Genomic DNA, 13,594 nt, shown 5'->3' on the forward strand with positions numbered 1-13,594 from the left:
GGATCATGGCAGGATGTCCTTATGGCAGAAGCCATGGATGCAGAAGAGGGTGCTCAGTGAGAAAGCTGGGCAGCCCAGAAAGTCCTACTCCATCTTCCCCAGGGCAGATTAGACGTGGAGATGTCACATTCTGTTGAGCACACATGACCATCAGTCTCTGTAGTAGGGTCACCTCATAGGTCTGAGACACAATCATTGCACAGGCCCCACCTCAGAAGGGTCTCACAAATTCTGGAGCTACTCTCTTCTGAGGAATCTGTCCTTTTCAGGATTTGGTCTGTAACTTGGAGAAAAATCTGAACATAAACTATAAGATATAATAAAGGTCCAGATTAATTCACTTCAGTCCCTAACCAGAGTAGTGGAGGACTGGTACCTTCTGCATCAGAAGAGGATTCAGAGAACCCGCATGGAAGCATGGAGTCAGCTTCCTCCTGTCCAGGGTGAGCAAGGTCTGGGCCCAGGTGTCCTCTGAACCCCACTGTCATTACAAAGAGCTGCCTTCCCCACTGATGATTTAGATAACTGGAAGTTCTATTCCATGAGGTGATAAAGAATTCTCATGCAGCCCTTCTGCTGTTGTCCTCAAGGATCCTTCCAGATGTTTCCATATTGGGCAGCTGCTCCAACAGACTCTCTCCTGAGCAGGGTAAGAGGTGTCCAGTGTGGAACCGGAACAAACCAGAGAGCCACCATCCCCTCCCTGCTGAGAAAGCAGCCCTAGCAACGTAATACATTTCCCTGGATTAGCTCCGAGTTCACCTATGAATTGGGGTGAAAGAGTTTAAAAAGTTCTCAGATAAGGTCACATTCAGCAGAGGTTCTGGGTGGGGACTGGGGCAGAGGTGACTCCTCAGCGTTCAGTCCAGCCCCAGAGAACAGGGTTAGCAGAGAGGTAGGAGGTGATTAAGGGAATAGGGCAGACACAGCCTTGCTTTGGGTCTTGGATGAAGAACAAGAGAGTGAACTAGAATGTTCCCCAGAGAGAGCAGCAGAGTCAGAGGAGATTTTCCAAAGTAACGGGGTGTGATCTTTCCCTGGGTGAAATCAGAGGTGATGAAACACAGGCATAGTCTTATCCTGTAATGATTAATGTTCGGAGGGCACGCTGCCTTCCAATGACATGCCATTTTGCTTAAGTGACTTGATGATAAGATAAAGAAAAGGGAACAAATATAGGTGGCACAGCCCCACCAGCGACGGAGCACCTTCTGGTTTGTGTGGAGATGGCCCTGGGACTGCAGCTTCGGTGGCAGGTGCTGGCTGGACTCCTGCTCTGTCTGTGCGCCGGGCGATGGGCTGAGGCTGGGAAGGTGCTGGTGGTCTCCATGGAGGGCAGCCACTGGCTCAGCATGCGGGAGGCCGTGCAGGAGCTCCATGCCAGAGGTCACCAGGCAGTGGTCGTTGCTCCGGAGGTGAATATGCACATCAAGGCAGAGGACTTTTTCACCGTGAAAACCTACGCTGTTCCCTACAAACAGGACAAATTTGATTCTCTCGGTATGACTCATATACAACTGCTTTTTGAAAGAGCACATTTTTTAACAATGTTTCTGAAAACTATGGCATCTTTGAAAAATGTGTCTTTACTCTTTGAAAGGTCTTGTGAGGGGCTGCTGTATAATAAGGACTTGATCAGGCACCTGAATGTCAGTTCCTTTGATGTGGTTTTAACGGACCCTGTTCACCCCTGCGGAGCAGTGCTGGCTAAGTACCTGTCCATTCCTGCTGTGTTTTTCTTGCGTTCAGTTCCCTGTGACTTAGATGTTGAGGGCACAGCATGCCCCAACCCTTTCTCTTATGTTCCTCGGTTATTAACAAGGAATCCAGACCACATGACATTCTTCCAAAGGGTCAAGAACATGCTCTACCCTCTGGCCCTGAAGTACATTTGCCAGGTTACCTTCACTCCTTATGAACGTATGGCCTCTGAGCTTCTTCAGAGAGAGGTGTCGCTGGTGGAGATTCTTGCCTCTGGATCCGTGTGGCTATTCAGAGGAGACTTTGTGATGGACTACCCGCGGCCGATCATGCCCAACATGGTGTTCACTGGGTGCATCAACTGTGCAAACAGGAAACCTTTATCTCAGGGGTGTACTGCTGCTTTTATTCAATCAGTGTTCCAAGTGCAGCACATTCTTTTAATTAAAGAGATTTTAAAAACTTTTCACCACACTGCAAACTAGGCCCTTGCAGTGAAATGGATGGTTCCAATCACTAGACCAACAGGGAATTCCCAAGTGGAACATATTTTAAAACAACAGCCTACTTCCACGTGCTTACTTATCTACTGATCTTTCTAAAGATTTCTACCTCTCATTCTCCTTCATACACTCTTTGGCAAGATCCATAATTAAAGTGCTCCAGGTGTAGTGTAGGTTTGTGATGGACTTTGAGACAAATGAGAGGCAGGGGTGAAGGCACATATTAGGTTTGACAAGGAATGGGGTGATTTGACCATGATTGCCCTTTCCAACAGCATCTGTTGTAATGGTCGTGCAGTTTTCTCAATCAAGTAGGAGCCAAGAACTTGAGCTGTGAATCCATCCATCATGGGTTTTTTGCTTGAGGGTGTTCAATTGGAGGAGGAAAGAACTGGCAAATTGCATTTAATGTCCTGATACTTCATTGTGGTTTTGTCTTGGAAAGGTATTAGGGGTGGTCACTGGAGACCTCAACCCCAAAAGGAAGCAGAAGTTTCAGAGAGGTTGAATAAATAGAGCGGAAGGGAGACAAAACCGGAGATGTAAGTCAGGCTCTCTCTGATCAGAGAAAGGAATAATTGAGCCAAGTTTCTTGAGATGGACCTGTGCTGACCAGAAGTTTTCTGACCAGGAGATGGGGTCTGGAGTAAAGTGGGGGGATGCACAGAGTTGAATGGCGTGTCAGATAGGTGCTCAGCATGGGTTACTGAGGTCCTCAAAGGCTAGTGGTGGGGGCTGGAGAGGAGGTCAAACTGAGCCAAGAGCACAGTGAAGGTAATAACAGGGATGCTGAGAACTGAGTCAAAGAGGAAGGGACTGAGCACATCACCATGCCTACCGCAGCCCAGTCACCAACCCTGCATTTCTATGGTGCGACCTACAGCTTTCCTCACAGTTTCAGAGTCTGCTTATATTAACCCTGAATTATTGTTGTTGTTGTTCAGTTGCCAAGTTGTGTCCACCTGTTTGCGGCCCCTTGGACTGTAGCAGCAGGCTGCCCTGTCCTTCACTATCTCCCGGAGTTTGCTCAAACTCATGTCCATGGAGTCAGTGATGCCATTCAACCATCTCATCCTCTGTATTCCCCTTCTTCTTCTTCCTTAAGTCTTTCCCAGCATTAGGGTCTTCTCCAATGAGTCAGTTCTTCTCATCAGGTAGCCAAAGCACTGGAGCTTCAGTTTTAGCAGCAGTCTTTCCAGGGAATATTCAGGATTGATTTCTCTTAGGATTGATGGGTTTGATTTCCTTGCTGTCCAGGGGAGGCTATGCAGTCTTCTCCAGCACCACAATTTGAAAGCATCAACTCTTCAGTGCTCAGGCTTCTTTATGGTCCAACATTCACATCCATATATGACTGCTGGAAAAACCATAGGTTTGACTCTATCAACTTTTGTTGGCAAAGTGATGTCTCTGCTTTTTAATACACAGTCTAGTTTTGTCATAGCTTTTTCTCCAAGGAGCAAGCGTCTTTTAATTTTGTGGCTATAGTCACCATCAGCAGTGATTTTGGAGCCCAAGAAAATAAAATCCGTCAGTGTTTCCACTTTCCCCCCATCTATTTGCCATGATCTTAATTTTTGAATGCTGAGTTTTAAGCCAGCTTTTTCACTCTCCTCTTTCACTCTTATCAAGAGACTCTTTCATCTTCTTCATTGTCTGCCATGAGTGTGGTATCATCTGCATATCTGAGGTTGTCGATATTTCCCCTGGCAATCTTGATTCCAGCTTGTGATTCAAGCTGTGTGGCATTTCACATGATGTGCTCTGCATATAAATTAAGTAAGGAGGATGACAATATACAGCTTTGACATAATCATTTCCCAATTTTGAACTAGTCTGTTCTTCCATGTTCAGTTCTAACTGTTGCTTCTAAACCTACATACAGGTTTCTCAGAAGGCAGGTAATGTGGTCTGGTACTCCCATCTCTTTAAGAATTTTCCACAGTTTCTTGTGATCCACAGAATCAAAGGCTTTCAAGTAGTCATGAAGCAGAAGTAGATTTTTTTCAGGAATTCCCTTGCTTTTTCTATGATGCAGTGGATATTGGTAATTGATCTCTGGTTCCTCTGCCTTTTCTAAATCCAGCTTGTACATCTGGAAGTTTTCGATTCACATATTGTTGAAGGATTTTGAGTATTGCCTTGCTAACATGTGAAATGAGCACAATTGTGCAGTAGTTTGAACATTCTTTGGCATTGTCTTTCTTTGAGGTTGGAGTGTAAACTGAGCTTTTCCAGTCCTGTGGCCCTTGCTGAGGTTTCCAAATTCGCTGGTGTATTAAGTGCAGCACTTTAGCAGCATCAGTATTAGGATTGCAATTGCTCAGCTGGAATTCCATCACCTCCAATAGCTTTGTTTATAGAGATTCTTCCTAAGGCCTGCTTGACTTCACAGTGCAAGATGTTTTGCTCTCGGTGAGTGACCACACCTTTGTGGTTATCTGATGGTTAAGACTTTTCTTGTATAGTTTTGTGTAGGCTCTTCTGTCTATGAGCTATACCAGGCAAGAAAACGGAGTGAGTTACCATTTCCTACTCCAAGGGATCTTCCGAACCCAACCTAGGGATAGAGTCCATGTCTCTTGTGTCTCCTGCATTTGTAGGAGAATTCTTTACCACTGCACCATCTGGGAAGGCCTGAACATAAACTATAAGATGTAATAAAGATCCAGAATAATGCACACTTCAGTCCCTACACAGAGCCTGCACGGAGGCATGGGGCCGGTCTCTCGTGTTCAAAGTGCAGCAGGCCCTGGAGCCTGGCGCCCTCTGAATCCCACTGTCATTACAAAGAGCTGCCTTGCCCACTGAAGATTTAGATAACAGGAAGTTCTACTCCATGAGGCAGTTAAAGAATTCTCAAGCAGCCCTTCTGCAGTTGTCCTCAAGGATCCTTCCAGATGTTTCCATTTTGGGCAGCTGTTCAGACAGTCTCTCTCTGGGGAGTGCAAGAGGTGTCCAGTGTGGAACAGGAACAAACCAGAGAGCCACCATACCCTCCCTGCTGAGAGAAGGCTGTTCTTAGGATGTTATATGTTTCCCTGGATGTGCTCTGTGTTCACTGATGATGGGGGGAAAGAGTTTGAATCTTTCTCAGATAAGGTCACATGCAGCAGAGCTTCTGGTGGGGACTGGGGCAGAGGTGACTCCTCAGCGTTCAGTCCAGCTCCAGAGAACAGGGTTAGCAGAGAGGTAGGAGGTGACCAAGGGAATGGACAGGCACAGACTTGCTTTGGGTCTTGGATGAAAAACAAGAGAGTGAACTACTATGTTCCCTAGAGGGAGCAGCAGGTCAGAAGAGTTTTTCCAAGATAAGGGGAGCGGGTAACCGTTCCCTGGATGAAATCAGAGGTGATGAAAGACAGGCACGGAGTTATTCTGTAATGATTAATGTTCGGAGGGCACGCTGCCTTCCAATGACATGCCATTTTGCTTAAGTGACTTGAAGATAAGATAAAGATATGGGAACAAATATAGGTGGCACAGCCCCACCAGCGACGGAGCACCTTCTGGTTTGTGCGGAGATGGCCCTGGGACTGCAGCTTCGGCGGCAGGTGCTGGCTGGACTCCTGCTCTGTCTGTGCGCCGGGCGATGGGCTGAGGCTGGGAAGGTGCTGGTGGTCCCCATGGAGGGCAGCCACTGGCTCAGCATGCGGGAGGCCGTGCGGGAGCTCCATGCCAGAGGTCACCAGGCAGTGGTCGTTGCTCCGGAGGTGAATATGCACATCAAGGCAGAGGACTTTTTCACCATGAAAACCTACGATATTCCCTACACACAGGACAAATTTGATTCCCTCATGAAGACTCATGTACATATGGTTTTTGAAACAGTACATTGGGTAACGATGTTTTTGAAAACTATGGCATCTTTGAAAAATGTGTCTTTACTCTTTGAAAGGTCTTGTGAGGGGCTGCTGTATAATAAGGATCTAATCAGGCACCTGAATGCAAGTTCCTTTGATGTGGTTTTAACGGACCCTGTTCACCCCTGCGGAGCAATGCTGGCTAAGTACCTGTCCATTCCTGCTGTGTTTTTCTTGCGTTCAGTTCCCTGTGACTTAGATGTTGAGGGCACAGCATGCCCAAACCCTTTCTCTTATGTTCCTCGGTTATTAACAAGGAATCCAGACCACATGACATTCTTCCAAAGGGTCAAGAACATGCTCTACCCTCTGGCCCTGAAGTACATTTGCCAGGTTACCTTCACTCCTTATGAACGTATGGCCTCTGAGCTTCTTCAGGGAGAGGTGTCGCTGGTGGAGATTCTTGCCTCTGGATCTGTGTGGCTATTCAGAGGAGACTTTGTGATGGACTACCCGCGGCCGATCATGCCCAACATGGTGTTCATTGGGGGCATCAACTGTGCCAACAGGAAACCTTTATCTCAGGTCTGTACTGCTGCTTTTGTTCAATCAGTGCTCCTAGTGGAGCACAATCTTTGAATTAAAAAATGTTTTAAAACCTTTTTCACCACACTGCAACCTAAAGCCCTTGCAGTGAAATGGACAGTTCCAATCACTAGACCAACAGGGAATTCCCAAGTGGAACATATTTAAAAAGAACAGCTTACTTCTACATGCTCACTTATCTACTGATCTTTCTAAAGATTTCTACCTTTCATTCTGCTTTGAACAGTCTTTGTTGAGACATTATTAAAGTGCTCCAGGAGTGTAGTGTAGGTTTGTGATGGACTTTGAGATGAATGAGAGGCAGGGGTGAAGGCACATATTAGGTTTGACAAGGAATGGGGTGATTTGACCATGATTGCCCTTTCCAACAGCATCTGTTGTAATGGTCGTGCAGTTTTCTCAATCAAGTAGGAGCCAAGAACTTGAGCTGTGAATCCATCCATCATGGGTTTTTTGCTTGGGGGTGTTCAATTGGAGGAGGAGAGAATTGGCAAATACATTTATTGTCCTGATAGTTCATCGTGGTTTTGTCTTGGAAATATATTGGATGTGGTCACTGGAGACCTCAACCCCAAAAGGAAGCAGAATTTCAGAGAGGTTGAATAAATAGAGTGGAAGGGAGACAAAACCGGAGATGGAAGTCGGGCTCTCTGTGATCAGAGAAAGGAATAACTGAGCCAAGTTTCGTGAGATGGACCTGTGCTGACCAGAAGTTTTCTGACCAGGAGTTGGGGTCTGGAGTAATGTGGGGGGATGTACAGAGTTGAATGGCGTGTCAGATGGGTGCTCAGCATGGGCCACTGAGGTCCTCAAAGGCTAGTGGTGGGGGCTGGAGAGGAGGTCAAACTGAGCCAAGAGCACAGTGAAGGTAATAACAGGGATGCTGAGAACTGAGAACAGGAAGGGACTGAGCACATCACCACGCCTACCGCAGCCCAGTCACCAGCCCTGCATTTCTATGGTGCGAGCTACAGCTTTCCTGATAGTGTCAGAGTCTGCTTATATTAACCCTGAATTGTTGTTGTTCAGTTGCCAAGTTGTGTCCACCTGTTTGCGGCCCCTTGGACTGTAGCAGCAGGCTGCCCTGTCCTTCACTATCTCCCGGAGTTTGCTCAAACTCATGTCCATGGAGTCAGTGATGCCATTCAACCATCTCATCCTCTGTATTCCCCTTCTTCTTCTTCCTTAAGTCTTTCCCAGCATTAGGGTCTTCTCCAATGAGTCAGTTCTTCTCATCAGGTAGCCAAAGCACTGGAGCTTCAGTTTTAGCAGCAGTCTTTCCAGGGAATATTCAGGATTGATTTCTCTTAGGATTGATGGGTTTGATTTCCTTGCTGTCCAGGGGAGGCTATGCAGTCTTCTCCAGCACCACAATTTGAAAGCATCAACTCTTCAGTTTGATTTCTCTTAGGATTGATGGGTTTGATTTCCTTGCTGTCCAGGGGAGGCTATGCAGTCTTCTCCAGCACCACAATTTGAAAGCATCAACTCTTCAGTGCTCAGGCTTCTTTATGGTCCAACATTCACATCCATATATGACTGCTGGAAAAACCATAGGTTTGACTCTATCAACTTTTGTTGGCAAAGTGATGTCTCTGCTTTTTAATACACAGTCTAGCTTTGTCATAGCTTTTTCTCCAAGGAGCAAGCGTCTTTTAATTTTGTGGCTATAGTCACCATCAGCAGTGATTTTGGAGCCCAAGAAAATAAAATCCGTCAGTGTTTCCACTTTCCCCCCATCTATTTGCCATGATCTTAATTTTTGAATGCTGAGTTTTAAGCCAGCTTTTTCACTCTCCTCTTTCACTCTTATCAAGAGACTCTTTCATCTTCTTCATTGTCTGCCATGAGTGTGGTATCATCTGCATATCTGAGGTTGTCGATATTTCCCCTGGCAATCTTGATTCCAGCTTGTGATTCAAGCTGTGTGGCATTTCACATGATGTGCTCTGCATATAAATTAAGTAAGGAGGATGACAATATACAGCTTTGACATAATCATTTCCCAATTTTGAACTAGTCTGTTCTTCCATGTTCAGTTCTAACTGTTGCTTCTAAACCTACATACAGGTTTCTCAGAAGGCAGGTAATGTGGTCTGGTACTCCCATCTCTTTAAGAATTTTCCACAGTTTCTTGTGATCCACAGAATCAAAGGCTTTCAAGTAGTCATGAAGCAGAAGTAGATTTTTTTCAGGAATTCCCTTGCTTTTTCTATGATGCAGTGGATATTGGTAATTGATCTCTGGTTCCTCTGCCTTTTCTAAATCCAGCTGTACATCTGGAAGTTTTCGATTCACATATTGTTGAAGGATTTTGAGTATTGCCTTGCTAACATGTGAAATGAGCACAATTGTGCAGTAGTTTGAACATTCTTTGGCATTGTCTTTCTTTGAGGTTGGAGTGTAAACTGAGCTTTTCCAGTCCTGTGGCCCTTGCTGAGGTTTCCAAATTTACTGGCGTATTAAGTGCAGCACTTTAGCAGCATCAGTATTAGAATTTGCAATCGCTCAGCTGGAATTCCATGACCTCCAATAGCTTTGTTTATAGTGATTCTTCCTAAGGCCTGCTTGACTTCACGGTGCAAGATGTTTTGCTCTCGGTGAGTGACCACACCTTTGTGGTTATCTGATGGTTAAGACTTTTCTTGTATAGTTTTGTGTAGGCTCCTCTGTCTATGAGCTATACCAGGCAAGAAAACAGAGTGAGCTACCATTTCCTACTCCAAGGGATCTTCCGAACCCAACCTAGGGATAGAGTCCATGTCTCTTGTGTCTCCTGCATTTGTAGGAGAATTCTTTACCACTGCACCATCTGGGAAGCCCTGAACATAAACTATAAGATGTAATAAAGATCCAGCATAATGCACACTTCAGTCCCTACACAGAGCCTGCACGGAGGCATGGGGCCATCCTTCCTGTCCAAAGTGCAGCAGGCCCTGGAGCCTGGCGCCCTCTGAATCCCACTGTCATTACAAAGAGCTGCCTTGCCCACTGATGATTTAGATAACAGGAAGTTCTACTCCATGAGGCAGTTAAAGAATTCTCAAGCAGCCCTTCTGCAGTTGTCCTCAAGGATCCTTCCAGATGTTTCCATTTTGGGCAGCTGTTCAGACAGTCTCTCTCTGGGGAGTGCAAGAGGTGTCCAGTGTGGAACAGGAACAAACCAGAGAGCCACCATACCCTCCCTGCTGAGAGAAGGCTGTTCTTAGGATGTTATATGTTTCCCTGGATGTGCTCTGTGTTCACTGATGATGGGGGGAAAGAGTGAATCTTTCTCAGATAAGGTCACATGCAGCAGAGCTTCTGGTGGGGACTGGGGCAGAGGTGACTCCTCAGTGTTCAGTCCAGCTCCAGAGAACAGGGTTAGCAGAGAGGTAGGAGGTGACCAAGGGAATGGACAGGCACAGACTTGCTTTGGGTCTTGGATGAAAAACAAGAGAGTGAACTACTATGTTCCCTAGAGGGAGCAGCAGGTCAGAAGAGTTTTTCCAAGATAAGGGGAGCGGGTAACCGTTCCCTGGATGAAATCAGAGGTGATGAAACACAGGCATGGAGTTATTCTGTAATGATTAATGTTCGGAGGGCACGCTGCCTTCCAATGACATGCCATTTTGCTTAAGTGACTTGATGATAAGATAAAGAAAAGGGAACAAATATAGGTGGCACAGCCCCACCAGCGACGGAGCACCTTCTGGTTTGTGCGGAGATGGCCCTGGGACTGCAGCTTCGGCGGCAGGTGCTGGCTGGACTCCTGCTCTGTCTGTGCGCCGGGCGATGGGCTGAGGCTGGGAAGGTGCTGGTGGTCCCCATGGAGGGCAGCCACTGGCTCAGCATGCGGGAGGCCGTGCGGGAGCTCCACGCCAGAGGTCACCAGGCAGTGGTCGTTGCTCCGGAGGTGAATATGCACATCAAGGCAGAGGACTTTTTCACCATGAAAACCTACAATATTCCCTACACACAGGACAAATTTGATTCCCTCATGAAGACTCATGTACATATGATTTTTGAAAGAGTACATTGGGTAACGATGTTTTTGAAAACTATGGCATCTTTGAAAAAAGCATCTTTACTCTTTGAAAGGTCTTGTGAGGGGCTGCTGTATAATAAGGACTTGATCAGGCACCTGAATGCAAGTTTCTTTGATGTGGTTTTAACGGACCCTGTTCACCCCTGCGGAGCAGTGCTGGCTAAGTACCTGTCCATTCCTGCTGTGTTTTTCTTGCGTTCAGTTCCCTGTGACTTAGATGTTGAGGGCACAGCATGCCCCAACCCTTTCTCTTATGTTCCTCGGTTATTAACAAGGAATCCAGACCACATGACATTCTTCCAAAGGGTCAAGAACATGCTCTACCCTCTGGCCCTGAAGTACATTTGCCAGGTTACCTTCACTCCTTATGAACGTATGGCCTCTGAGCTTCTTCAGAGAGAGGTGTCGCTGGTGGAGATTCTTGCCTCTGGATCCGTGTGGCTGTTCAGAGGAGACTTTGTGATGGACTACCCGCGGCCGATCATGCCCAACATGGTGTTCATTGGGGGCATCAACTGTGCCAACAGGAAACCTTTATCTCAGGTCTGTACTGCTGCTTTTGTTCAATCAGTGCTCCTAGTGGAGCACAATCTTTGAATTAAAAAATTTTTTAAAAACTTTTTCACCACACTGCAACCTAAAGCCCTTGCAGTGAAATGGACAGTTCCAATCACTAGACCAACAGGGAATTCCCAAGTGGAACATATTTAAAAAGAACAGCTTACTTCTACATGCTCACTTATCTACTGATCTTTCTAAAGATTTCTACCTTTCATTCTGCTTTGAACAGTCTTTGTTGAGACATTATTAAAGTGCTCCAGGAGTGTAGTGTAGGTTTGTGATGGACTTTGAGATGAATGAGAGGCAGGGGTGAAGGCACATATTAGGTTTGACAAGGAATGGGGTGATTTGACCATGATTGCCCTTTCCAACAGCATCTGTTGTAATGGTCGTGCAGTTTTCTCAATCAAGTAGGAGCCAAGAACTTGAGCTGTGAATCCATCCATCATGGGTTTTTTGCTTGAGGGTGTTCAATTGGAGGAGGAGAGAATTGGCAAATACATTTATTGTCCTGATAGTTCATCGTGGTTTTGTCTTGGAAATATATTGGATGTGGTCACTGGAGACCTCAACCCCAAAAGGAAGCAGAATTTCAGAGAGGTTGAATAAATAGAGTGGAAGGGAGACAAAACCGGAGATGGAAGTCGGGCTCTCTGTGATCAGAGAAAGGAATAACTGAGCCAAGTTTCGTGAGATGGACCTGTGCTGACCAGAAGTTTTCTGACCAGGAGTTGGGGTCTGGAGTAATGTGGGGGGATGTACAGAGTTGAATGGCGTGTCAGATGGGTGCTCAGCATGGGCCACTGAGGTCCTCAAAGGCTAGTGGTGGGGGCTGGAGAGGAGGTCAAACTGAGCCAAGAGCACAGTGAAGGTAATAACAGGGATGCTGAGAACTGAGAACAGGAAGGGACTGAGCACATCACCACGCCTACCGCAGCCCAGTCACCAGCCCTGCATTTCTATGGTGCGAGCTACAGCTTTCCTGATAGTGTCAGAGTCTGCTTATATTAACCCTGAATTGTTGTTGTTCAGTTGCCAAGTTGTGTCCACCTGTTTGCGGCCCCTTGGACTGTAGCAGCAGGCTGCCCTGTCCTTCACTATCTCCCGGAGTTTGCTCAAACTCATGTCCATGGAGTCAGTGATGCCATTCAACCATCTCATCCTCTGTATTCCCCTTCTTCTTCTTCCTTAAGTCTTTCCCAGCATTAGGGTCTTCTCCAATGAGTCAGTTCTTCTCATCAGGTAGCCAAAGCACTGGAGCTTCAGTTTTAGCAGCAGTCTTTCCAGGGAATATTCAGGATTGATTTCTCTTAGGATTGATGGGTTTGATTTCCTTGCTGTCCAGGGGAGGCTATGCAGTCTTCTCCAGCACCACAATTTGAAAGCATCAACTCTTCAGTGCTCAGGCTTCTTTATGGTCCAACATTCACATCCATATATGACTGCTGGAAAAACCATAGGTTTGACTCTATCAACTTTTGTTGGCAAAGTGATGTCTCTGCTTTTTAATACACAGTCTAGTTTTGTCATAGCTTTTCTTCCAAGGAGCAAGCGTCTTTTAATTTTGTGGCTATAGTCACCATCAGCAGTGATTTTGGAGCCCAAGAAAATAAAATCCGTCAGTGTTTCCACTTTCCCCCCATCTATTTGCCATGATCTTAATTTTTGAATGCTGAGTTTTAAGCCAGCTTTTTCACTCGCCTCTTTCACTCTTATCAAGAGACTCTTTCATCTTCTTCATTGTCTGCCATGAGTGTGGTATCATCTGCATATCTGAGGTTGTCGATATTTCCCCTGGCAATCTTGATTCCAGCTTGTGATTCAAGCTGTGTGGCATTTCACATGATGTGCTCTGCATATAAATTAAGTAAGGAGGATGACAATATACAGCTTTGACATAATCATTTCCCAATTTTGAACTAGTCTGTTCTTCCATGTTCAGTTCTAACTGTTGCTTCTAAACCTACATACAGGTTTCTCAGAAGGCAGGTAATGTGGTCTGGTACTCCCATCTCTTTAAGAATTTTCCACAGTTTCTTGTGATCCACAGAATCAAAGGCTTTCAAGTAGTCATGAAGCAGAAGTAGATTTTTTTCAGGAATTCCCTTGCTTTTTCTATGATGCAGTGGATATTGGTAATTGATCTCTGGTTCCTCTGCCCTTTCTAAATCCAGCTTGTACATCTGGAAGTTTTCGATTCACATATTGTTGAAGGATTTTGAGTATTGCCTTGCTAACATGTGAAATGAGCACAATTGTGCAGTAGTTTGAACATTCTTTGGCATTGTCTTTCTTTGAGGTTGGAGTGTAAACTGAGCTTTTCCAGTCCTGTGGCCCTTGCTGAGGTTTCCAAATTCGCTGGTGTATTGAGTGCAGCACTTTAGCGGCATCAA

The 13,594-nt window shown here is 45.9% G+C and overlaps 4 protein-coding genes across 4 annotated transcripts in view; all 4 read left to right on the forward strand.

Annotated features, from left to right (window-relative positions):
• Nucleotides 1-13,594, forward strand: part of LOC129655738 (UDP-glucuronosyltransferase 1-6-like) — a 145,844-nt gene that overhangs the window by 43,901 nt on the left and 88,349 nt on the right. The window lies entirely within an intron of this gene.
• LOC129655842 (UDP-glucuronosyltransferase 1A3-like) lies at nt 1,227-2,186 on the forward strand. Its single transcript, XM_055586665.1, has one exon. The coding sequence runs from the start codon at nt 1,227-1,229 to the stop codon at nt 2,184-2,186; it is 960 nt and encodes a 319-aa protein (XP_055442640.1).
• LOC129655843 (UDP-glucuronosyltransferase 1A3-like) lies at nt 5,729-6,646 on the forward strand. The gene has a single exon (XM_055586668.1). It carries the CDS (start codon nt 5,729-5,731, stop codon nt 6,644-6,646), a length of 918 nt encoding a protein of 305 aa, XP_055442643.1.
• On the forward strand, nt 10,320-11,237 carry LOC129655844 (UDP-glucuronosyltransferase 1A3-like). Its single transcript, XM_055586669.1, has one exon. The coding sequence runs from the start codon at nt 10,320-10,322 to the stop codon at nt 11,235-11,237; it is 918 nt and encodes a 305-aa protein (XP_055442644.1).

This window comes from Bubalus kerabau, chromosome 6, assembly GCF_029407905.1.
Source record: "Bubalus kerabau isolate K-KA32 ecotype Philippines breed swamp buffalo chromosome 6, PCC_UOA_SB_1v2, whole genome shotgun sequence".
NCBI lineage: Eukaryota > Metazoa > Chordata > Mammalia > Artiodactyla > Bovidae > Bubalus > Bubalus kerabau.

Bases quoted from the DNA above. Each gene is read 5' to 3' on its own strand.
- LOC129655842 (XM_055586665.1), top strand. From the start codon at position 1,227: ATGGCCCTGGGACTGCAGCTTCGGTGGCAGGTGCTGGCTGGACTCCTG.
- LOC129655843 (XM_055586668.1), top strand. From the start codon at position 5,729: ATGGCCCTGGGACTGCAGCTTCGGCGGCAGGTGCTGGCTGGACTCCTG.
- LOC129655844 (XM_055586669.1), top strand. From the start codon at position 10,320: ATGGCCCTGGGACTGCAGCTTCGGCGGCAGGTGCTGGCTGGACTCCTG.